This window comes from Larus michahellis, chromosome 9 (genome assembly GCF_964199755.1).
Source record: "Larus michahellis chromosome 9, bLarMic1.1, whole genome shotgun sequence".
Classification (NCBI taxonomy): domain Eukaryota; kingdom Metazoa; phylum Chordata; class Aves; order Charadriiformes; family Laridae; genus Larus; species Larus michahellis.
The window spans coordinates 17,588,521-17,615,396 of record NC_133904.1 but is presented as its reverse complement, the minus strand read 5'-3'; the positions used below and the strand labels follow the sequence as shown (position 1 = coordinate 17,615,396).

Sequence of the window (26,876 nt, the reverse complement as noted above, 5' to 3'; positions counted from 1 at the left end):
CAGGGATCAAAAGATCATTCAGCTGTAGATAAGCATGCAATAGTAGATGTTTGTTGCCAAAAGAAGGTAACAACCCCCCCAACCCACAGTCCCCTCAGTTCACTATGCTTGTAAATGAAAAACTCTCCAAGAGCCCATTTTTCTCCCACTAGAATGCTCTTCAGCTTGTGAATCAAGTATATATGTAAAGCAGTTCCTTAAACACAGCCACGGATATTATACTGGGTGTTTCACTTTATCACCCTGTTTACAATTGTGTACCATTTCCCATTTTTAATGCTAATTTAATTGGTCTGTCTCCATGGGAAGAAAGTAGTGACAGTATCTTTCTACACAGGTGAAAAGATGTAGCAGTGTTAAGTTCCATAAACCCTCTCTGCAGCTGTCTGGGATTAGCTGCAAGGAATTCGGGAGAAAGCTAATGATGCTCTAATGAGCACTGATTACAATAAATTCCAGCTGTAAGGCAGTAGTCCTGTTTTGAGAAGCAGGAGAGATTGGTTCCCCTGTGCATACTCCTTTTTATTGCCGCATAGAAAACACATGGCGCATTTCTGGAGATTTATTTCCTTTTCCTCTCAACACTGAGCTGGGGCAGGGAAACTTTAAAAAAATAAAGCAAAACATTATTGAAAGCAAAACATTTTTATTGAGAGCCCATGTAAATTGGTCCCTTAATCACTGATCTTGATAACACTGATGGAGCTTTAGTGGTGCACCGTACAACATAAATCAGCATTTGCTTGTCTCAGCAAGATAAAATTACTGAATCCTGAAGAGAGTAAAGAAGGTTACAGCACTGACCCCCCATGTTCTCAGGAACACTTCTTTTCCCCCAGTCAGAAGTTGAAAAATGCTCTTGGAGCAATACAGAAGTTTGACCTAGCTCTCCACTATCAAGGAGGGAGCTGAGATACCAGAAGTAGGAGGGAGTCTTAACAGCAAGCACAGGAAATAACCCGTTGAGTCAACTGAAGCCTTTATTCATAAAGTGCCTCTGGACCCAGCAAACCATTACTCCTGTCTTCGCTTCAGAGGACACTGGAGTAGTATTAGATAGAAATATAGTATTTTCTCCAGTTTCAAGAGCATTTTTAGTAACTGATACGTGAATATTAGCTATGTAACCTTGTAACACCATGTATTTCTTGAGAAAATTAAGAAAAGTACTAAACCCTGCACAGGGTGACTCAGAAGGCTTCTGCACAGTAGATTGAATAGCAGAACACATACAAATTTGGTATCTATTGCATTTCTCAAAAACATCCAAGATCTGGTTTTGTTCTTTTAAAAACTGAATACATTGGGTTCAGTTAATTGCCATCCACATAGATAAACTAACATCTCTGTAGATGAGAAGACAGAAGAGTTTGGACCTGCAGCCATCAGGAACTAGCACCTTGCTGTGTCACATGAGACAACTTAAAAGAGGCCTAGAACAATTTGGGGTTTTAAAGATTTGGGTTATGCTAAACCTAATGTAAGACTAAAGTATTTTTCTAGAAAGCCTGAGAGATATTCTGAAACAGTGGAAGAAAACTAGGCTACCTTGGCTGTTTGAATATTTGAGTTAAAATACATCTGTATGTTTTCTTGACAGAAATGTGTGCGCAGCTCCATAAAGAGCAATTCTCAGACTTGGGTTTGAAAACTCTGTTTAGTAATTCAGACGTGTCGGTACAATTGTAGAAGTTACATTTCATAGTTGAAGATTGTATAATCAGTGCACATTGAGTCTGCAATTCAAAGGCTGAGAATAATAAATTATGCCTTTTTCTTTTAATGTGATCAGTACTTGGTTTCCTAAAAAGCAGTGCCTGACTGAGAAGATGGCAAAGGTAAGGAGGCCAACTAGAATCGTAATTGTTGTGCAGAGGTTGCGTTGCAACTTCAGTTTCCATAACATTAAGATCAGCCTTGTGTCTTACTGAAAAAAAAATCATGCTTATTTTACCTTCAATGGGAACATGTGCCTCAACTTCAGCGTACAGGGGTAAAGCACTCTCTTCCATCATGGCCACAGACTGAATTCATTGAAACCCATTTCCCAGTGCCCTTCTAGCACGTCAGTGCTAGACATGCTTGAGAAGAATTCCTTTCTCTATTTCTTATCACCTGTGCTCTAAAAAGTGTCCAGTCTGCCACTATTTATTTGCCTTTGCACGCCCTCCCATAGCGTATATGCTGCGCTTTCACCAGCCACTGTTGGGGGAGAGCTGCAGCTGCTGTTACCAACACTGCCCAGCTGATAACCATTTGCTTAGAGCCCTCAGAGCCCCTCACCTGGGCAGTTCCCCACAGCTGTGGGAGCTGCCACACATCAGCCATCCCTCCCTTGCCAGGCTTGCGCCCTGTCTGCCCACAGGCTTTTGGCTCTCAGAGCCCAAATGAGTAGCTTCCTGGGACATGCACTGTTGTAGAGGATCTACCATGCAGCAGATTTTCTTGCAGGTAAGTAACATCTATGAACATTCAACTACTGGAATTTATAGAAGGTTATCACTGCAGTGATACCGCTTAAAGCCATTTCAGGGCCTGGATACTAAATGAAGATTTGTAGATGTGGGTGGAAAAACTCCATTACACTCTCTGGCTAAGAAAAGGGTTCTCATCTCCATATGCTTTAGGAAAATCTGAGTCATGAGTTTCAGACTGTGCTTGTGCTTCTTTATCTGCAGCTACACAGTAGTGACTTGTGTGCAGGTCTACTGCACTGTAAATCTCTAAGTGTTATTTAATACAGAGAACATTTCCAATGACTAGTAGACTGAGGTCAGTGCAGATGAGAGCAGTTCTTTCCCTAAGAGACACTAATTTGTTCAGTTCTTGACAAGAAATAACTGTCAGTTAAGAGGTGTATTTAGTTCTGTCTTACATTGCCATTCAAAAGTATTTTTTTTGTAGCACTCCATCTTAACTTGTTTTAGACATCTTGTATAGTGTTCTTACCAGCTCCTGATCTGATCGTGCAAGAGATCTATCTCGCTTGTGGGCAGTTCTGTGCAGCCTGTGCAGAGCATTGCAGTGTTGTGACTAGATTGCTGTTTTAATCCAATGTAAAATAAATGTTGTTTATACTGCAGTTACAGTATAGGAACATCCTTAGTTAGCAGTAAGTAGAGCCAACTAAATCAGAGACAACACTAGTGGACAACTGGCTTGGTGTTCTGAGTTCCTTACAATTGACTCCAAAGTAAGAATTGATGGCTACTTTATTAGAGGGATCATAGTGGGCATACGGATCATATTGAGAAAGTCTTGTAAGTCTGCTAGTTCTTCTAATAGTGAGAAGGTGCAAGTAATCACTGGCAAAGTTTTGCCTTCTCCTCTAACTTTGTCATTTGAAACGTCACTTCAGATACACTATTTACTTCAAAGCTTTCTGTCAAGACTAATTCTGCAAGGTATCAATAAAAAAAAAAGCTTCACATGCTGTGTTCCTTTCATGTCTCCTCCTGTGACTAACATGCATCTCTGCTTTGTATCCCAGAATCTAGAATCACTGTTTCAGGGAGAGCTTAGATTTGCCACATGGTGCCCTTGCACTAATCCATAGATGCATCAGATTCCTGGATTCATCACAAACTAAGATTTGGGGTTTTCCTTGTGATAGCAGCAATTCTGCAGGGATATCTATGAGGTTTTAGGTTACAGTTACAGAATTTTTTTTTTAAATTCATAATTAGGAATTTATAGGAAATTAATCTTTATATAGCTCTCCTCTAATCCTCTAGCTCCACACCAGTTTGTGTTACCTGTGTGTGCATGCAAGACTTGGGAAACAGGTTATGTCAAAATGATCATGTGGTTGGCTGACCTGCCTTCAGAATATATGCATATAGTAAAGCATGCAGTTGTGGGGTGCCTTTCAGAAGCCTGTATCTGAGCTCAGTTCACCCCAGTTAAGTAACCGCACAGGTCAAGCTTATCATAAGCATTCAACAATGAAATACAGAGGAACATACCTATGGGAAGTACATTGTTTCCCCCATCCAAGTCACACACAACAGATCAGTTTTCAAGCCTGTCTAGAATTAGCTGTTTTCTTTATTTAGGCTATTTTTGATACAGTTCATATGATTTCTGCTTATTTATTTAGAATCCAGTGTTTAGACAAGAATATGTAATTTAAAGTAGCACAAGTATTTAGTGGGAAGAATGAATGATCTTTTATTGCAAATGTGTCTGTCTTCCTGGCATATAGATTAGGTTGTGTGAAAAATGATCTTGCAGAGGGATCTAAATAGATTGGAGCATTGGGCTATGATTAATGGGATGAAATTGAACAAGTCAAAATGCCAGATTCTGCATCTGGGATGGAGTAATGCTGGACACAAGTATAGACTGGGAGAGGAGTGCCTGGAGGGCAGCCCTGCAGAAAGGGACCTGGGGGTGCTGGTCGGCAGCAGCTCAGTACCAGCCAGCAGCACCAAAAGGGTACCCTGCATCCCGGGGGGGCAGCAAACACAGTAGAACAAACCAGCCAGTCAAGGGTGGGGATCATCCTGCTGTATTCAGCATTGGTGTGGCCTCACCTGGAGCATTGTGTGCAGTCCTGGGCCCCGCTATTTAAGAGGGACGTGAAGATCCTTGAATATGTCCAGAGGAGGGCAACAACACTGGTGAAAAGGCTGGAGGGAATGTCCTGTGAGGAGCCACTGAGGACTTTGGGCTTGTCTCGTTACAAGAGAATGAGGTTGAGGGATGGCCTCATTGCTCTCTGCAACTTCCTGAGGAGGTGACACGGAGAGGGAGGCACTGAGCTCTTCTCCCTGGGATCCAGGGACAGGACACATGGGAATGGTTCAAAGCTGCACCAGGGGAGGTTTAGACTGGACATTAGGAAGCATTGCTTTACTGAGAGGGTGGTCAGACACTGAAACAGACTTCCTAGAGAGGTCGTCGATGCCCCAAGTCTGGCAGTGTTTAAGAGGCATTGGACAGTGCCCTTAATGCCATGCCTTAACTTGGTCAGCCCTGAACTGATCAGGCAGCTGGACTAGATGATCCTTGTAGGTCCCTTCTAACTGCAATAGTCTATTCTAAAATCAATATTTGGTTTAACAATGGGAGATACTTAATGGCATCCAGCTAGTAAGAGCTAACAAACCAGTGAGTGATTTTATTTTTTAAAATAAATTTAATAGCAGTGCATTATCCTTTTGTGCCCTATGTGACTGCCAAGTTAATAGAATTCTTTTCCTTTAGTTTTGATAAGAGCAGGTCAGATTCTAAGTGTATGCTTTCACTACACATTAAAGAAAAACCTAAGCTGAAAATTGGAAAGAGCTCCTGTTTACTGCATAACGATCAAAGCATGACCCCTTACTGGCAAGAAAAAGAAATTGAAAACTAATTTCAAGGTTCAGGATTAATTCTGTGTCAAATTGACAGAAGAGATCCTATGCTAGAATACATTTAGCATAAACGTAGAACCTTCTCTTTATCTGTCCCTTTCATTGTGCAAGTTATTACTTTGATTTCATGGTTCCATAATATGAGCATCTTAGAAGTTAGCTGTCTGTAAATCTGGTTTAAATATCTACAAACGCATCCTTTTTACCAAATGAATCAATCAGTTTGTTTCCCGTTAACATCACTGATGTCTACTGATGACCTTTTCCTGATTGTGTGTTTTTCCATCTTCCCTACAGTGATTGCTTAGAAATGATTGTCATATAAAGAGTTGGCTATGGCAAACAGGAAACGTCAAAGCACTACAGCCAGCATGCTGGATCACAGAGTGAGAGCTTGCCCTACTTCATCTCACAACAGGGAGCCTGAAAATGAAGAAAGTGACCTTCCTATTGAAGATTATGCAGCAAAGGAGGCAGAACTAGCAACTGTCAGACAAGGTAGCCCTACACCCGTGGAACATGAGTGCAACGATCACAGTGGCGATGGTGACTCCAGCTCTGACTATGTGAATAACACCTCTGAGGAGGAGGACTATGATGAAGGCTTACCAGAAGAAGAAGAGGGAATCACATACTACATTAGATACTGTCCAGAGGATGACAGTTACCTGGAAGGAATGGACTGCAATGGGGAGGAGTATGCTCCCCACGAGGAACACCATGTTGAAACAGATGAATGTCAGGAAGCTGTAGAAGAATGGGCTGAAGGTAAAATTCAGCACCAAGATGAAAATGAGGTGACGGACAGGCAAGAGTGGCAGGACGGTCAAGATAATGGCGTTCAGATTTTGGAGGATGAAGTGTCATCTTTAGAGATTCAAGACCAAGAAGAAAACATACAGTATTGCCAAAGTGACGGTGGCTATCCGGACTACTACCCAGCAGAGGCTAATGGAAACTCGCAGGGAATATCACCGTATCATTCTAGAAAAGAGGATGCAGAGCTGGAAGACCAGGAAGAGGACATTGACCAGATTGTAGCAGAAATCAAAATGAGTATGAGCATGAGCAGTATAAATAGTACCACAGAAATGAGTCCAGAGCACACTGGGACTGAAAACATGGCACAGGACTATAAAGAGACTTGTTCAAAGGGAGAAGCTGTTCACAGTGCTAACAGGCATGAGGGGAGGCCAAAATCACTGAATATCCCATCTGCCTCTAAGCACAGTGGAGATGTGCCTAGAGGCTTTAAAGCAAAGTCAAGAACCCCAGAGGACAGACAGAAGTGGCCACAAGAGCAGGTATGAGCTTCTGTTCAACCAGACTCAGAGGTGTTATGCAAATGTTATCTTAGTTATTTATTCCAAACAGAATTAAGAGCAATATTTTTTTTTACTTTTTTTGCTCTGTATTGCATTCACAGCTACATAATCACATTGTCTGTTTAGGAAAAGGTGCTGAATGTAGTCAATTCAGTTAGAAAGCCGGGAAAGAGGTTTTGCACAGGGAACAGACAATTCTAAGTAAAACAAGGTGTTCCAGATGCACGGGGCAAAACTGGTTCATTTACAGGATTTTTGTTCTGCAGTGACACACTAGATAAAACTGGGGTCAGCACTGAAATAGTTGAAGGGGTTTTTTTCCCCGTTAAGGACTGCTGTTCCATTGCCTTAGTGGGAGATTATTTTTAATTTCTTTTGTTTTTAATAGAATGTATGCCAAGGCTATATACTCCATGTGTTAAGAGGAACTGCAAGAAGTGCCTGCATATTGCTGTGTTTTTCTACTAGCTGGGCATATCTTAACCTTGGCTAGAAGGAAGAAATAAGAGATTTATATGTGATAAAACTGCTTAACAGCATTGTTGGTACAAGAACAGTGTAAACATTAATTTAAACCATGCATGATCTTTTCTTGTTCTAATGTTGAGTGCCAGAAAAAAGAATCTGGGAATGAAGCTCAAGCTTTTCTAGAAGAACAGAGGTGTGAGGTTTTCTTCTTTTTTTAAGTTTCAAATGGAATGTGCTTATTTCCTCAGAGAGAGATGTATCTAATTCTCTGCTCTCAGGTCAGTTTAAAGCTTTGACTTTGCATCTCTGAAGTTATATGCAGCTGAATATTAGTTACTCTCTGCAATGAACAGAGATCTACCTAAAAGAAGTAAAACACAACATGTATTTAGATGTTATGGTAAGGAAAAGTGAATTATTTTACCTCATCTTTAATTAAAATGCTTTATTAAACTTCAGAGGTATGTTTCCTGTTTCAGCTTTATCAAAGCTATAAATATTACGATTTTTTATAGTTAAGTGCCCCACAGTTAAACAATTTAATCTAGATGATTCCATTAGAAACAGACATTAAAATATGTCAATTCCTCTGAAAAACAGTAAAAGGAAATAAGATGTTTAAGTATATGCTGACCTTTATTATAATTATAAGTATATGTTGACCTTTATTATAATTGTGAACAAAAAATCTTATGGGGATATTTTCAGATTTCCCATATCTACAGCAAGTTTCTAATATTCCTTTCTACATTCCATTTTCCGACGTATAATTAGAACCAAATTGTGTAACTTACTACATTCAGTGCTTTACGTACAGCATAAAAGTTCTTTTGCGAGTAAGCTTGATGATCTTAAATGGTTTAAATAGTTACTAGGTATTGGCTAGGAGCAGAGAAATCCAGTTAGCATGTTTTAGACTAGCGATGGTCTTTCTGGCACAGTACACCAGCAGCTGCTACTGGGAGTGTTGCTGCTTGCAAATTTTGAAAGCATTTGCAGAACAAAAGAGAAGAGGAACTCTTGAATAAGAAAGTTAGTGAATTCTTCTATATGCTTGAGTAAGAAATTGTTGGGGTTTTTTCCCCTGAATGATTGCTGGTTGAAGATAGAATTCAAAATAGACTTTCATTTCAACATCTTTTTGTACTCTTTAGAAGTTTATTTAGCAGAGGTTGAGCTGAATTGCATTGTACCTTTATTCTTCTTGCCAGACTGCTAACAACTGAGGGTTTTGTAACACCAGGATATTGATATAACTGCCACTGGTGTGAAAATAAACAAAGACACCTAAGTATTTCTAAGTTGCCCATCTGAGCTTTAGTTGTTATTTCCAGTCAGTCTTGGGCCAATGCCTTAATCTTTTTTAATAATGGAGGAGGTGCTGCTGTGATAGGTAGCCACTGGCTGGCATGTGGCCATTGAGTTTCTGCTTCACTCTTCATAAAACCCATAAACTATTGTCTAATGGATAGAGCATTAAACAATACACTATTTCATTCCTTCAAATGAGAAGAGAGAAAGGAAAGGAGAGAGCAGCACAGGTATCATTTCAGTTGGGCATGAAGGGATAAACAAACTGGGTGCCAAGACATGCATTTAATTTGTAAGAAAGGAGAGGGGCAAAGCTGCTGTGAGCATCTTCACCAAAGAGAGGAGCACATAGGCCTCCAAGGCATAGAGACTATTCTTATGGAGATAGAGGCTCACAAATGGAGACATGAGGGGATTCTTCACTCCCACCCAGGCCTCCAGGGATATAAAAGAAAGATAAAAAGGCAAGTTAAATAGTCTTTGTCAAGCATTACTTGAATGTGTTTGTCATAACAAGACTGGTCTTGCTGTGTTCTGTTCACGTATTGCAGGTTGTTTATTATCCTCAGCTTTATCTAAAAGTCAGGCTCATTGTGAGGGCATTAGAATAAAAGTACAGTATGCGTTTCCACCAAAGTGAATTTTATACTTAATAGGTCCTTAACTGTCCTTAACATGACGTGTGGCTGGACCTTTAACATAGATATTGGACCTCAAAGAATTTAGATAAAGCACAGAGGATTTTGTTTGTCCAAGGGATGGATGCAATTCCTGTACTCTCTAAATGAACCTGTGTCTCATTTGTGAAACTGAGGTTGTCATTATTTCAATTACAATTCTTACATAGTGGAAGGAGAAAAATCCAAGGCCACTATCAGTAGATTTGCATGCCCAACTTCTTGTTTGCAGAGAATTTGCTTGGAAGATCCTTGGCTTTGTCATCTTGCTAAAAGATTTCAGTTATTTTAAGTGTGCATCCCACAGTACAAAATATCATGGTGAGAGGGATGAGACAGAAGCATACGTATTCCATATGAAACATGTTTTTACCCCAATTCTTTAAGTAAATGTAGATTTGAATGTTTTTAAATTAAACCAAAATACTATGTATATGTCAGTTTTTGTAAACAATAAGCAAACTAGAATGTGCATTTTGTGGTTTTATACACTTACTGTGCTGTCATTAGCTTTTTTGTGCGTTTCTGCTCCTCTCCTCCTTTCCTACCTCCCATAGGTGGTAATACTGATGCATAAAGTTTCAGGTTAGTTAACAGTAACTGATACACAATACATTTTTACACACCTTTAAAAATATATAGTTATTAATTCATAGCTCATGATAAAGGCTAGCAATAGACTTGCATACAAAATGTTAAATAACCAGTAGACAAATGCGATTTGAAAGGTTCCTTCCAGTTGCTAGGTTTGCTTTCAGCAATTTATCACCATGGAACAGTAGTCACTTCTAAGAAAGACCCAACAATCTACAGAGAATGGAAAACAAGGTAATCATCTCATTTTACTTTCAGTGTGGGTCAGTCTGATTCTTCAATATACATGCTCACCCTTGAAAACTTCTGGGATATGTGAGCTTGCTTGTATGAGCCTTTATTTGTAAATACCTCTAGGGAAGTGCAGAAGATTTGCACTAGGCAAGCCTGAGGGAAACCTAGAATACATTTAGAGTGCATATTTGCTTTAACTCACTGTGTAGCACAACTTTTATTTCTTGCAGGTTTTCCATGCTTACATTATTTAAGAAAAGCATTACATCGATGAAGTTGAAACTGAATATTTTGGGCATTTTACAACACAAGTAAAATTTAACAACTTCCGTAAGCTAGGAGTTCCCTTCACCCTGAATTGACATCTTAGTCATCTCAGACTGAGCCAATTGTTAATGTATCTGACACATGAAGAAATTTTCTTTTTTGCTTATAATTTCATTTTATATTTCAGCTTCATGCAGAGAAGTCAAACGTGGTCAGACACTCTATTGATGTAATTCTCCTGAATTATCACAGCTTTATTTTAAAATAGACATGAATTAACTGACTTAGGTATATTTTTGGGTGGCGTAAGGAGGAAGAGGAACCAAATGGCTCACTGAACTGATACTAACATATTTTAAATTGATGTGGTGTTCCTGGGCAAAAGTAGTTGCTGTTGACTTGAAGTTTTGGGTTTTTTTCCTCTTTTGGAATGCTATGACACTTGCATAACTTCAAGTTTAGCTAGAATATCGTTGGTTTGGCACACTAATAATCAACCTAGGAACAGGTTTACTAGATGGAAAATGAGAGTTGCCCCCTGTTGCAGATGACTCTTTGTACCACACAAAATAGGAACAAGGGCCTGGTCTAAACGAAAGCTTGAACCACAAAAAGCTTGACTCCAGACCAGTTCACTGCAATGTATCCTTCCCACAAAGCAGCATGGTATGGGACAGCCCCAGGCCCATCCTGCTGCTCCCTGACAAAATTTGGAACTTTAGTTTCTCCTGTTGCACCCATAAGACATCTGCAGAGAACAATGGCATTGCCTGTTATTTACTAATATTAAGTTAACGCTAACTCTATACAGTCAGGTAGCATCATTAATGAATGCTAGAAGCAGTCAAGAAAAAAGTTAGCAAAACAATGGACATCAGCTGAAATAATTCCAATGGAAGATGTCTTTTGCACTAATGGGACACATCACTAAATAATTGCTCCTGTCTGGAACCTCCTATGTGTCAGAGTTTACTCTTTTCATCCCAACTAGAGTCATACTTTTATGAAATACTGGCATCGGCATAGCCTGAGAGCTACTTCTGATGAGTGGGGACAAAAGAGGTCTATGGGACTCAACACTTGAAGAACAAAGGGATGATTAGACCGTCAGTGCTCATGTCTCATCTACTTGAATTTCAGACTGCAGACTCCTGAGTATGCATATTCTCTCCTACCCTATTCAAATGGATCTATTTGCCAACAATAAGAGGTTTTTTTAACAGCACCAACACCCTGACTTCACCTATACCCTTTTGAAGAAACGGGGATTTGCCATTATCACCATTAAGAACAAGGACCTTAGAGGGAAGTCTACTTTTTAATGATGCTCCCTGTGACACATGAATCCTATTGCTTCTCATTTCTCAATCACACTTTCATATCACCAGCATACCTTTGAGAACCTAACCTAATATGCTCATATAGACTCCCCTGGTAGGGACCCCACAAGCTTCTGCACTGTTAGTCTTATGTGACAACTTTGATACGGGCTATGCTCTTACACTTTTTCAACGTGGACATTCAGAGACAGATAAAATATCACCAACAAAAAATTTGCAAAAATATTTTACAAAGGTTTTTTTGTCTCAGTTTGTTCTCCATCAGCACTGCTACTGTGTTTTGCGTACCTGCACTAGTAGAGCTCAGTATTGACAAAAAATATTTGAGGTTTATTCCCTTGTCTTGGCCTGGGCACAGTGCTCTTCTGCAAAGAGCCCAAATCCAGGAGTCTTTTGTCCCTAAAAGATCTCCCCCTTAGAACAATCCGAAGCAGTTAAGATCATAGATGTGTTTAGAAGACCTTCATCTTAGGAATGTCTTACTGGAATTCAGTCTGAGTATTATGGGATTCATTTGATAGAATTTGTGGAAAAAACAAACAGGTGTAAAATAAAGAGTATTAAAAAAGCTAGCTGCATTCTCCCATGTGTTTTAGGCAGCTGTGGGGCAGAAATAGTAAATAGCTATTAGTGAGTGACATTTCCCAAACTTAGCAAGTTTAAGCACTTACTGAAAAGTGCTAAACAGTCTAAACATTCTCAAACAAAACCAGTTTCTCTGTGCTAATTGGCTGAGTCATGGCTTTTTAGCAGCAAACTCCTGACACCAGGAGACAGCAAAATCAATGTCCCTTACCTAACGATACATTAGTGACAGAGTCTTCTCTGGGAAGTTTAAAGCAGAAGGCAGCATGCTCTCCAAATTACATCTACATAAAAATGCACCATTCAGCACAGCCATTTCTCTGAAATTCTTATCATGCCTGGTTCTCAATTTTAAATATATGCAAGCACAAAAAACCTCTCAGTTCTTTAAGATAAAGATCAAGTGGTGATTGTTTTAACGTTTATTGAAATTGGATGAAGTATTGAAATTCTTTTGTGTAATGTTTAGATATCTAAACTTACTTTGACTCCTCTTTTCATAATGCTAATTCCATACTCTAACTTGATTTGCTTACTTGGAACTAGTCTTTTCTGCAAATATTTTCCTCTTCACTGCTGACATGTGCTAGCACCACCTCTAAATCAGCACAGAAGTAATGGAATCTTTGTGAGAGAACAGAACGTGAAGTCTGGCCTTTTTTTCCTGTGATCAAAATCAGAATTCCTTCTGCTAGTCAAGAACTGCCTCATTCAAATTCTATCTGCTGGGTCAAATTGCTCCTACTGACAGCAGCATGTTAGTAATATTACAATAACTAATGCAGCAGCTCAGTAATACATTAAGCCATTCCCACTACTACACATCACCAGCATCAACGAGAAAAATTATTTCAGTCATGTAGTTTAATAGGAATAGTACCACCATAATAGACTTGTTACTAGGCTACCATCTCTTGATTCCAAAAAGATGTTTTAGATGTACCTCGATGTCTTTCGATAAACATAATAGTGTTTAAATATCAGGAGAACACATGGCCCAATGGTAAACTGCCTTCAGAAACCAACAGAAGATCACAGCAGTTGAAACTAGACGCTGAAGTTTTGTCCTTAAGTGACAAACATAACAATACCCATCTGCTTTACCTTTGTTCTAGAGGGAGGCAACAAACCTGGATGAAAAGTCAATTAGATCTGTTGGTTTACTTGTGTAACAGGTAACTTAATAATCTAGTCATCATACCACAAAGCATCTCTTTTCCAAGAAGGTTTTTTTTCTTCTTGGAGCCTACCACAAAGAACCTCTTTCAATTGAAACCTACCACAAAACGTATCTTTTCCAAGAAGCTTAGTAGTCTTCAAGATGAGTTTCAAAGCCAGTACATTGGTTTCTGAACACAGTATTTGATAATATTTGAACAGTATTGCTAGTAAATAAAGAGATTGATTGACAGGTATGGATCAGAAGCCTCATTATTCAAATGTTTAAACATCATACTAAAGCCTTGCCACACCTTTGAGCTGCACTCAGTGCTTGCTTACCAAGTCTTTACCGAAAGGGTTAACCATTCTGAAAAAACCTAATTTTTCCCTTCCTCACTCAGAAAAAACATTCCTTTGAGTAAATCAAGAAAGGGACTAACCTGCTGGTTTCCAGAAGAATGTTCGCCAGCAGGAAAGTGCTTCATTGGCACTGAGCACCACAGCAGCATTCAGGATCACAGGTGGCAACTTTGAGGAGGACCATGTCACTGAGATGAGCTTTTGACTGAAAAGCCTATCAGCTTACACTGGAGTAAAGAACCAGGAGTGTTAAGAGACAGCAGAACTCAATCATTACCAGCCCTCACCTCGAGCTAAGAAAAGCTTTACCCTGCGGGAAGGGGTGGTTATAAAGGGGGCCTGGTTGGCTGGGGGGTGGTCTAGCAAGATTGGTGGGAGGAGAGAGGCCCAGGTGGCCCCAGACCTGGCAATTAGCTATCAGGCCAAGGCTGGCCACAGCACGGGTAGAACTTCAGGCTTATTTCTGAAAGATGTGCATAGATGCTTCAGTGACCTCAAATAACTAGAGTCCGGTTTTCCTCTCAGCCTCATGATGGCATTTTCTTCTGCCTCATGTTCCATCACATGATGGTGGACACTGCCTCAGTACTTGCTCACAGGCAAAAGTATTAATAACAGTACAGCTTTAATATTTTTATATCTTTCCTTTGCAGAATCTGTCATCTTATCAGAATCTTATCCCAGGATAAGAGACTTCTAACATAACTGCACCTCGGTGTTAGTGTGCAGTCAAGTCCAGATTTTCAGTTTATCTTTAGGTCCTATTCTAAACTGCAAGTCAGGGTATAAAGTATTTATAATACCTTATTAGTGTTTCCCTCAAATGTGATTTTTCTAGCTATTGTAACACTTAAAAGAACAATATAAATTGGAAACTCTGTAAGAAACATGAAGAAAGCAAGTATCGGGTATGATAATTTATTTGACATCGGTCAGATCACCTGGGAGCATGAACCAACTTCCAGCCCACACTGAATACCAGAAGTCATGTTTTCTAAAAATGATTTTGTAAAGCAGCTCCAAAACAGTCCCTTCATCCTTGGTCTAGAAGCATCTCCTTCCAGACGTACATGACTACATGGTTTGCAGCTGCCTATGGGAGATGCAGCTGTGCCTACTCTGCGTAGTTCTCTCCTTTGACACTGCAAGTCTTATGGAAAGAAAGGGAAGCCCTTCTCCCTGTACTTCTTTCTACCCTTTCCTTCTGGGATACCACATTAGCAAACATTTCTTTAGCATGATCTCAACCCTTATTTTGTAAAGGGCCATTGTAACAGCCCACATATTTGCAGGCAGATGCTGGGCACAGAAAGTCTCAGCCAGGCACGGCTCCCCTTCCCGACCACTCGATAGCTCCTGCTGCTGCTGAAGGGATGCAGGGTGTGTTACACTCCAAAGCTGAGAGGATCTCAAGAATGTGGTATTACGCTCAGCTTTGTTTGGAGGAAGCGCTCATAGTGACACCCTCCTCTCCCCATCACAACACTTTAAAAAAAAAAAAGTGTTAATAGATCAGCCAGAGGTGGAACATACTGTGTGCACAGATGTGCATAAAAGAAATGGAAGAATTCTTTGTACCTGAGATTCTGCCTAATTAGACTGGGGCTCCTAAACACATAGGCAAAACACTGGGGGAAAAAATAGGCCTTCACATACAGACACCAAATAGTAAGTAAAAACCATTTATTATGTTCCTTGTAGAGGTGATGTCATTGATCCCAGCACAGTCATGTCTTCTGCACAGACTTCTTTTTGGAACCCAGCCAATATACAATAACAACATAAATACTACATACGTGACATGTACATACTTCATATGTGACTAGGAAATAAACAAGCAAGGCTTGTTTATATTCCTAAAATCCTGAAAATAGGCACTCCAGTAAATTACAGCTATGTATAAATCAAAAACGAAATGTCATCCAAACGTTTAGTCATATTTTATATTAAGACTATATGGAAGTATATATGACCAAAGAGCCAGATGTGTATTATGATCCCCAGAGCTGAGTAAGTCCATCGACACGTACGATTTGTGACAGAGACATGTTTCAGTAATGTTTACGGCACCCAGGCTATGCTTACTAAACCAGTCAACCAGTTCTTTCTTTATATGCAGGTGCATTTTCAGTTCAGTCGAGTGTGTGGTAATCAGAACTGACAGAGCTTTAGAAGTATTAACATTCTGTTGTACATACTGGAGTTAATATATTTACTGTCACTGCTTACAGTTTAATGTCTCTTCATTGTGGCCATGTCATTTTCCCTGCTTAAAGCATACTTGATCTAATCTTACTATTTTAGGGAATAATTTATGATTATTATGCCTGTTTTATTAAAGCCCTCTAGATATTTGTTTGTCTCATTAATATATTTCCCTGCACATCAACACATATTGCTCCATATTAGTTTAGCCATGCAATTTAATTAGATTTGTCTCGTCTCAAACAGAATAGCATTTATAAGCAGGGATACGGTAAGCTTCTACAGCCACATAGACAGGGCACTGCGTGCCCAAGTCTCGGTGCTCTGTGTATATCTCAGATGCTCTTTTTTTTCCTCAAACCCTGCATACTACTTGGGTGGATTGTTGCTTTGTGTATGTTGTCTTACCTGAGAATTAGCATTACTGAGTTAATAGCTCTAGCGTGCCTGCTTCATTAGTCCATTTCCTTTAGCTGACTAAATATTATTCATAGGGAATAATTTGTCTAGAGATGAGCATGCAGACTTTCTTTGATTACAGCTACATATTGCATTTGAAAGTCATGAGATAAGGAGTTATGTTCACATGTAACATTCAGGCTGACCCTTTGAAATAATACTCAATGTATTATAATAATAATAAATAATGGCTCATTGTTTTCCATTTGCACAATTGTTGATACAAGTTCTTATTTGTGAAGCCTTACAATGACAGTGGCATTTAGGCACTCTTTTTAATACATAATGGGGAAACTGAGAAAAAAGGAATGTGAATCCTAAACCATAAAAATTTGTTCCAGAAATCACCTTGGATTTCCACATTTCTCACACTGAAACTCTGAGTCATAAAAACTTTATTTTCTTAGTATGTATGGGACACAGGCGGTGCCTGTGCTGGGTGCTGGTGTTCTGTGACTTGTGGCAGGTCTGGAGAAGAAATTCTGCCCCTGAGAACATTGGAACGTAGAAGAAAAAGAGTGTTCCGTAGTTTAAAAGACTTAGTATTTTCCCTGTGTAAGGTTTTATATTTTCCCTTTTACGTTTCTTCAGAAGTCTGAAGCTGTGTTGCCAGAATCCTGTAGATTTGGTTGGCCCAAAAGGAAGGAGATGCCACGAGGTATCTCCCATGAACAGAGAATCCTATATTCAGTGCTAGGATTCGCATTTTCAGGTTAGAGGTGGCTGTTAGGACTATTTTGATTTTGTCCAGTACTGAGAATAAACACATTTAAAAATTCTGACTTTGGTTTCTGAACAATTTGATCATGTCATTTGGCTTAATTTGATGTGAAAAATTTGCATTGTAATAAAAGAATTTAGTTTAAATCAGTAGTGCAACTGCTACTTAATGATAATTGAAATGTATTATTATTTACATTGAAGTAGATCTTTTATTATAATTTAACAGCTCAATATTTTTATATGTATCTCATATTTTCTAAATTACAATAGTAAATTCCAACCAATGTATCACATTTCGATATTTCAGTATCAGTAATGAATTATTGGTTGCACATAAATAACTACATGTAAATAAATACACAGAACAGCTTCATGACCAAAGACTGTCATAAAATAATGGAGAACATGCCAAATAGTTTCATATGTTAATGTTTTATGAATTCTTGTTAACATTTTTCTGAATGTAATTTAATCTAGTGAAAATTTTCTGACTATCTTTGCACTGTTGACTTCCACTGAAATCTCTATTTTGAAGCTTTTCAGAAGACAAAAGGATTTGAAATCCATTCTCTTTTTTCTTATAGATGTGCAATGGCTTAGAGCAGCCAAGGAAGCAGCAGCGGTCAGACCTCAACGGACCAGTTGACAATAATAATACCCCCGAGGTAGGTCCCTTGGCCGCCAGGCCGTTCTGCTGCCTATCTTCCTGTGGTCAGGCTTCCATGAGGGAAAGCGGCACCAAATTGTCAGCTTTCTACCTCTCACACATACATACTCTGCTCTGTTTCTTTTCCTGAACTGACAATAATATCTGCATATTCTGGAAAGTCTTTGAACTATACCCATGAATTTGTTGCTGCCACATTCATTTGATGTAACTGTCCATGGCATGTACTCACGCCTAAAATTTTCTGATGACATAAAGAATAGGGAGAACGCTTCAGAAATTCTCTTTTTGGATTATTAGAGAGCACAAGTAGCATCAAAAAGAAATTGGCTTCTGCTTTTTTTCTCCTCCGCCTTCAACATCAGTCTTTGAAACCAAAGGACTGCTTAATTCCCACAGGAATAATTCTCTTTAAATAACTCCTGATATCAAGCACATCATTCAGTGCTGAGGGCTCAAATGATTCACATCTTTTTGAGTGGCCTTTGTGGTAAGACATGTCCTGGCTCAGTCAGCTGTGAAAAAGACGCAGGGATAGGCAGACCTGCTCTTGTCACTGAAGACTGGAGCAAAGAAGACATCTAAGAATGTAGAATGAGGTTATGCTTGAGGCTAGACACAATGAAATGAAATTCAGACTTAAAAGCAGAAGTCTGTTATCTCGAAAACATGTTACATATTTAGCCTGTAGCCTGTTCCATTAATGAAGAGGCACATTTCTAAAGCCTTTTCCCATAATGGAGAAATTGGCCTCTTTCCTGGAAACAGGAATGCCTGAGGAGGCTGGCAAAAGAGCAAATGGAAGGACTGTATCTGTTTATCGAGAACAGAGATAGTAGCATAAAAAGAGCACTGTTGTGGCCCCTGCTGAGATTAAGTGTAATGCTATGTACTGTGCAATCAGGGAAAGTTCTTTTCATTCACTGATCCAGAATCTTGTTTTGTAAAACATTGTTAAATGTTCTTAAGTGGAAATTTGGGATATCATTAATAGGCAACGTGATCTAGTGGACAAACTGTTGAATTGGGAATTGCTGGTTTGTATTGCACATTTGATAGCTGAATTCGTAGGTAATTTTCATATTCTTCCTTCTTATTTTGTATGGTGGGATCTGCTTAAAATGCTTTGAGATTCCAGGTAAACATCACTATGTTAGTGCTGTTTAGGTTTTAGTTAGGTTGGGTTAATTGCTGTGATGTAATGTGTTTCACTGTGCTAAATAGTAGCTGTGCAGAAGTTATAGAGAGAAATTTGATTATTTTTTTTAAACAATGGTCAGCTGTTTAAATATAATATGAATTCACTTCAGTTTGTGACAATGATTTTGTTATAGCTATACCATTTTTATTTCTCAACAGACAAAGAAAGTGTCTTCATTTCCAAGTTTTGTTGATGGTAAGTTTTACATCATCCATAGTTAAAGTAGGAAAAAACAGAAGGAAATGTTTTAGTATAATTAAAAGATTACAGTTCTAAAAAACAGTCAAACCCAAAAGAATAAAACTGAAAAGTTTAAGTATTGAAGTATTTAACATTTTCATCCCCCTGCTGTGGCAATGGGATCCTGGTGGTGATAAAAAGGAGGAGCAGATAGAGCTGTCAGAAGGATTAAGGTGAGGATGGAGACAGGTACAAAACTGGAAGGGGGTAAAAAAGTGTTAACTGTGGGTCCCAGCAGGGTGGAGATTTATGAAGGTATAAGAGCACCCTGTTCTTCATGGCCTTGTGCAGAGGAAGGAATCGTTTAACTGTTCAGAGCAGCCCCTGTATCACTTGGACATGATGCCTGTTATTGCACTCTGGGAATCTCAGTTGTCAGCACAAACAGAAAGGTTCTCCTGATCTGATAAAAAAAATTGGTAATCCTCTGTTTAGGAGAGCCATGCTTTCATGTGTTTCTTCAATCTCCTTTGCACTGCTATTATGTATTTTCTGATTGGAGAAAAATAAGTCAATTTATTAACGCAAGAAGGTGGACAGAGATAAAATGGGATTATACAGAAAGACGTGATCATTCGCTGATTCACAGCCAGCTGAAGAACCTTGTCTGGGGAAAATGCATACAGCTCTTCCTGCAAAGGAAATGTCTACATGGTAAAGTGAGAAAAGACAGTAGGAAATTTCTAAGGATCTGACCCCTTAGATCTGCCACAAACACACTTTTCCCCACAATGGAAACCATAAATGAATGTTAAAAACTTGATTTCTAATGCCAGTCTCCACTCAGTCAGAAAAAACTTACTGCGATTTAGAATAATATTAGAATGTCCAACACTTTTCTTCTATTCCCTGATCTCCTCAGCTCATGTAACAACTTCTCGTTTTAGTCATTTCCTTGAATAGCTAGGGCAAATGGAAAGGTCAAAGATTGCCTCTTGTACACAGATTGACATCTGAAGGAAATCACACGTAACACTTGGCATGTACTGGCTAACAGGTCCTAAATAGAGGTAAATGAAATGCATTCCTCAAAGGCGGCAGAGACAAGAAAGCAAGCCGATGCAGTAAATAAGCACCTACTGGTTGTATAGTGGACAGCCATGAAGGGAGGCCAGCATGAGCAGACCTTTAAAACAGACTAGAAAACTCACCCTCACAGCACTTGGAGATACAACTGCACATCTTAATTTTATTGTGATAAAAATGTTATCTTTTTCTTTCCTTACCAATCAGCTCACTACTCTGTTGGAAAGGGGTCAGTATACTTTCAGATAGTGTAGTACTTTTTCTTTTTTAGTTCAATAATTTTGCTTTCTTTTTTTTTTTTTTTTAATATAGTTGCACAGTATGTGAGGATAAGCTATCTATTAGGCTTTATCTAAGGAGGTATTATATGGCATTGTCTAATACAAATAAATACGTAGCTCACTAGGAGCTTATGATAGCTAACATGGCTGCTCTCTAAATTCAAAGGAAAACAGAGTTTTTATTATTAATTTGTATGTAGAGTCCCAAAAGGAACAGGACCCTGCTGCACATGAGGAAAGATTCTGCCTGCTAACACTCCCTGTTCTTCCCTTAGCTTTGATGGGGATACCACAATATATTCTGGTTATGTTCTGGTTATATTCGTATTCAACTGTTCAGGCACTTATCTTTCAGCATGAGTCATGAATAACAGTAGCTATATCTATATCTCTATTAATACATAATATTTTCATATGCCATGTGAACTTAAAAACAAATTAGATAACAGGCACAAAAAATATTTGAAACGTGTCCTTTTGCTATTAGAATTGTTTCAGTAGTAGTACTACTACATGCTTATAGTGGTAATTAGTTCCATGTTCTGGGGTTCTGGCTTGTTTTCCCTCCGTATTTGTCCTATCATCATAAATCTCATTCCCTTGCACAGTAACAACCTTGATGAAGTGAAGAACTCAGCCAAACTATGGAACTTGCAGATAGCCATCCTGCGTGATGACATATGCCCTGTGTCCATTTACCCCTCATTCAAAATCTGCGGCAGTGCCGCGCGCTCCAAGGTCTCAGTGGCTTCATGGGGTCTGGTGGTTCTCAGCAGGAAGCAGAAAGTGCTTCTGTGCTCCGAACCCAGTCTCCAAATACTGCCTGAATCCCTGTTTTTCACGTGATTTTAGATAAATATAAAAATATGTTTTTAAAGGATTATTAAATTCAGTTATGCTGAATTCTTGGATAAATATTCTTTTTCTTACTTTGTAATAAAAAGTTAATTTAAAAATGTTTAGACCTAGTCTACTTAGTACAGAAATATTTTTATACTTGTTGCATTAATGGATCAGCAGAAAACCAAGTAATCTCTGATAAGATAATGCAGAAATTTATGGTTAGATTTTTCAGAAATAGCTATCTAAGCACCAATACTCACCATAAAATTCCGATCTTTATTCACATTGAACTAATCGTCACATTTCAAATCTATTTCTTTCTTCTCCCCTTCCTCATCAGTAAGCCTTACACATACTTACACGCAAGGGCACGCTTAAGTGCTCTGATGAGCTGGGACATCAGCCAAGTCAGCATCATTTTTATATTATTTAAAGCAGTCAGAAATAAGGGAAGAAAACACTCAGGTAACCCAGTTTGACCCTGCCAATTTTCAATAGCATTCCATTCTTTCTGCATTTTACCTGACAATTGCTTACCTTGCCTTCATGATGGAAAATGTATGTTGGAAATGTTTTCTTCCCAACATGCCTTTTTTTGGTTGTGGTTTTTTTTTTCTCCCCTGTATCAGTTATTGCTATAAGCATTTTATAGATGCTGTTGTTTTATATGTGATGTTGCAGAATTTGTTGCTAGTATAATGATTCAGCAAAAAAAATCACTTTCTAATGCTATGAAGAGATGGTGAAGGCATATCCAACCCAAAACCCCCCGATCTTTAAAGACTCCAAATAAACAAAACCAGGATTATAAAATTGCTTAAAACTCTGTTATTACCACGTTCAAGAAGTTTTTCGGATAAATTAGATAAAAGCAACATTGCTGTCACCAAACAGCCATGACACGAGAAGAATTTGTTGTTTCCTTTGTAACACTCATTAATTTCACAAACCTCTAAGATACAGTGGGGATTACTGTTTCATGCTCGAAGATCCTAGCAGTGTGTATGTGAGAATAGATCTCTAAACATGTCTTCGAAAGTAAAGTGCCTTTGACGTGGCCTATCGATGACTTGGAAATTGAGACAAAAATGTCTTGCTTAAAGATGTACAAAGCACCAATATAACCAGAAGTGGGCCAAATTCAACATTCTTGCTAATAATCGAAGAGAAAACAAGTTTTCCTGAGTTCAGCCAGAGCTTTGGGGATGGAAAGGAAGCAGATTAAGGGACTGATATGTTTTATATAACCAGCACAACTTTTTTTTTGTTGACAAATCCTGCAGACTCTTAGAATTTTGGTCTTTGCTTGATGTAGTAACGACTGTATTAGAATTTGTACCAAGAATTGTGATTTTACGCGTCTTCAGACACACAAAATATTTCAAGAAAATTAATCTAAATTACCTATCGAAGGAGGTTAGTTAAACTGATTTAAAGATTATGCGGGTAAGCGTCTTTCAGAGTTAAAGCAACCGTAATTCAATTTAGCCCGGTTTACTTAGCCTGAAGTGAATGTAGGAAAACAAAATTGAAGCCTCTTTAATTTTGAATGAGCATGTTCATGCAGGTATCTAATGAAGTTTTGCTAACTTAACATTAAATTCACATCTTTAATTAATTTCCCTCTTTGCTACTCTTGAAACAAGATGTTCATGTGATGCAACATTAATATTTTGTTGCATGCTGAAAGAAGTACAGATGTGTGAGACTAATTTTTAGGCCTGAAAAGATGTATGAATAACATCATCAGAAGAGATACCATATAAAATACATCATCCATTTGCTGAAAAATGTAATGGTGCAAAGATGTAAGCAAAGAGGAACAGAGATATAATAAATGGAGTTCTTGTGGAAGTTCATTTCCTTTGATTTCATTTAGTGAATTAGTGCTGCAGGCACAAGGATCATTTTTTGAGGTACCGGAAGACTTGGCCTTCTTGAAGTTTCAGTGATTTTTTAAAATTAGTAGTTTCCCAAGGATTTCTTTGAGCGTTTTCACACTTTCAGTGGAGATTGTCATATTTTTTTATTCTTTCCCAATACATGGAGAATTTAAAATGCCACAGAATTCTATTCTGAGTTATAACGAAGATCCAAACCATTACTGGGTTTGCACGGATGTGATCTAAAGCAAAAATATGTCCTCCTGTGGTATGTAATTATCCTTCCAAAGCCCGAAGCTACAGTGTTTCCTAGCAAAACAAATAGCTCCATTTGGTGTGAGCATTGTTAGTTAGTATCAGGTCTCTGAAGGGTGCAGGGCTAGTGTAAGTAGATATATGTGTTTATGTACTTAGACCAGTGAATTACAGACTGGGGGGTTTTTGCTGAGGGTTGAGATTTCCAGCAGGCGAATGTGAGGTCTGCACAGAAGTATAGGTGACAGCAGCATTGCTTGGAGAAGAAAGTCACTTCTTTTAATCAAGTTTATTTTCTGTTGGAAGACTTTTTCTAAATTAGAACAGGTAAATGAGGGCTAGGAATCTCACCTAAAAGATATATGTGCGAACCACCATTTCAGTAATTTCCATCAGCATAGCATGCTTTATATTTTTCCTTCTCCACACACTAATTTTCCACATTCAATTGATTACAAATAAATTGAATTAATCCACTGTGCAAGAAAACTTTTTTTTTTAAATTAGCATCACCCTTCAGTGTCATTTTTCTCCTTGCATATGAGATTGATGTACTTCAAAAAAATGTGTTAGCAGCTTGGCAAGTTGATACAGATCAAAGCAAATTTTCTTTAAAAAACTGGTGAGGAACAGAAAATATTCACTGTCAAGAGATTTCGGCCAAACTCTGTAATGACTGTTCTTTACTGTTGATCTAATCAAGCCAGATGTAAAGCTTAATGGCTGAATAAAGAGTGTGATGAGCATAGTCCCAGTCTGATAAAGATAATATCCTTTATTCTCTTCTCCCTGTCCCCTCTTTTTCATCCTTGGAAAGAAACAGCCGGAAAAATCAAGCTAATGTTAGAATGTCACTAAAGTCACTATGTAATTAATTCTAAGTGTATGCAAAGGCATTTTGTTGAATGAAGGCTAAAATTAAAAAAATAGCAAGATGTTTTGAAGTTCCACTATTTTCCTTTTTTAACATGAAATTTTTCATACTCTTTCCATGTTCTCCTTTTCCATAACTGCCTTCTGTGAGTCCCTGCAGTCAGAGGGAAGGGCTCTCAGTTTATACACTCCGTGCCAGCCTGGGAACTGTATTTTTCTGTCACTCTGAATTCAGGCCTTACACATGACTAAACAGGATTGAGATGCCTACTTTTCTTGTTTCCTAAACTTTCTTAACTGTTAAGTTTCGTGGTGGACTTTTGCCCAAGCAAAGTAACCTTTGTGCCCATTGTTCATCAGTATTTTTGCCAGAGATAATGGCTGGGGACTGTGTACTTTTGCAAACATCTCAAAAAAATGTGGAAATACAAATCTGTATTCAAGCAGAAGTTTAGTTCAGGCACTGTAACAGTCATGCATATAAAGAGTAAGAAAGTTATGATAAGGGAACCTCTCAGCATTTTGGAAACTTACAAATAATTCCAATGTGTTTATTAGTGCAGCACAGCAAAAAAATTTCCAGTGATTTTCCTCTAGAATTCCACAGTCAAACCATTATGCAATGCTTTAAATACTGTATGTTTAGTTAATATTTTTTGGGGGAAATAATTATAGGGAAAAACATTGTTTATTTTGCACTGCATTTCTTCACCTGTTTCGTATTAGAAAAGGTATTATAAAAAGGTTGTTCAGGCCTCAATATCCTTTATTCAATTTCTCATCTCTCTCTCCTTTGCAAGGCAGTAACTGTAAATGTCTCATGTCAGTTCCAGGACCTTGTGAACCTGAAGACCTCATTGATGGAATCATCTTTGCAGCCAATTACCTGGGCTCTACGCAGCTGCTCTCCGAGCGCAACCCTTCCAAAAACATACGAATGATGCAGGCCCAAGAGGCAGTGAGCCGTGTTAAGGTAGGGGATTGTTATGTTTGTAGAATACTCTGTGGTCCTTGGAGAGCTGATCTCTAGACAGTACAGGATCTGAAGCTTCAAACGTATTCTGAAGTGCACTTATGTGAGTATAGATCTGGTATTTTAAATACCAGTTAGTTTCCAGTGCTTATTATGAAAATACATACAGCATCTCTGAGGAACAAAATATAAATTATTCCAGAGTCTATTCAAAATTGTTTGGAAGCTGTATGAAGAATTCAAGCATTAAGGACAAATTGCAGATTGCAATTAGGAAATATTCCAATGACAAAGCACAGGATATTTTTTTGACTGTGTTTTTCCTCTTATGTCATTAATTCCTTTAACTTCCTACAAATTGTGAAGATTACTCTCAATATATTGAATTATTACCTTCTTAGGACAAAAGATTCATTACTATTATGTTTGGCTTTGGTGTTATTTACAGTGAACAACTTCTGTGTAAATAATATAGCGTAGACTGCTTCATACATCTGTGTAAAAGATGCTTTTTTTGGTTAATAATCCAAGTAGGAGAATTTTTCTTTCACAATTTTTTGTGGATCTGCTGTAAACACCTAATCTGAACAAACACATGGTTAGAAAGAGGTAGATTTAAATGTTAATAGAAAAATTATGTGCTTAGTGCATAAAATATTTAATTGGTAAAAATTGCATGGTTTTGAAGGAAACCAGTTTGGGAAAATAATTTGCTTAACAAGAGACTGTCATGACTGATGATTGATTTGGCATTTAGAAACAAGTTAAAGGCAAGAAATGTCCAGTTCTTTAAACTTTCCAAACCTTTGAATTCATTTAGCATATTGTGATGTCGCAAGCAATAAGTAATTGTTGATTGCAGTTAGCTCCCTAAAGACTGTTTTGCGTATTAAAGTGATCCTAATCTGTTAGGGATACTTGACTACTTTAGATAGTCATGGAAAAGAGCTTCAGTTACATTTTGTTCAACAATTGCATGTAGACGTATGATTAATATGGATAGAAAACCTTGATTTTAAAATAGTGCATGTACTGTCCTTTTAGACTGCTGTATATTTAGCAGGATAAATGTTATGAGCAGCTGTTAACAGACAACACTCTTTGGTACCATTTTTTTTGTAATCAATTGACAACATGCATAATGCCATTATATCGAATTATGCTGGAGAACTGCATAAGATATAAACAAATCTTTCTCTCTTGCACATCCTTCTCCCACTGCCCCCAAGTTTTTAATTTTTAACAGTCTGGATTCATAGTCAAAGGTTTCCCTGACTACCACATTGTCTTTTCTCTTTCTTTGTGTGTACATCTGTCTGCATTCTTTTTTTATGCTACTCCTCAGAGGATGCAAAAGGCGGCTAAAATCAAGAAAAAAGCGGTGTGTAAACTGTTTTTCTTGAATGCTAATGTTTACTTACATTTTTGTTGTCCTTGTTCTCCATGGAGTGTTGTGTCTTTCATTATGGCTCCTCATAAAGTTGTCATTTTGGTTTCTTCTTTGTTAAGTAAGTAGAACCCTGGATGGAATAAAATGAACTCATTTTTTTCGTTGTTCATTTGGTGAA

At 38.2% G+C, this 26,876-nt stretch overlaps 1 protein-coding gene across 26 annotated transcripts in view; it reads left to right on the top strand.

The window, feature by feature from the left end:
- Positions 1–26,876, top strand: part of APBA2 (amyloid beta precursor protein binding family A member 2) — a 109,177-nt gene that overhangs the window by 57,443 nt on the left and 24,858 nt on the right. For 16 of the 26 annotated variants that reach the window (XR_012588988.1, XR_012588986.1, XR_012588985.1 and 13 more), the window contains 5 exons: positions 5,655–6,661; positions 17,651–17,731; positions 19,093–19,129; positions 25,163–25,308; positions 26,654–26,689. Coding sequence is in view for 19 of the 26 variants with exons in the window: in XM_074600429.1 (XP_074456530.1) it covers positions 5,693–6,661; positions 17,651–17,731; positions 19,093–19,129; positions 25,163–25,308; positions 26,654–26,689 (1,269 nt within the window). In the remaining 7 variants the exon portion in view is untranslated. The remainder of the gene's footprint in view (positions 1–5,654; positions 6,662–17,650; positions 17,732–19,092; positions 19,130–25,162; positions 25,309–26,653; positions 26,690–26,876) is intronic. The other 10 variants (XR_012588990.1, XR_012588991.1, XM_074600444.1 and 7 more) reach the window with 1 other exon arrangement.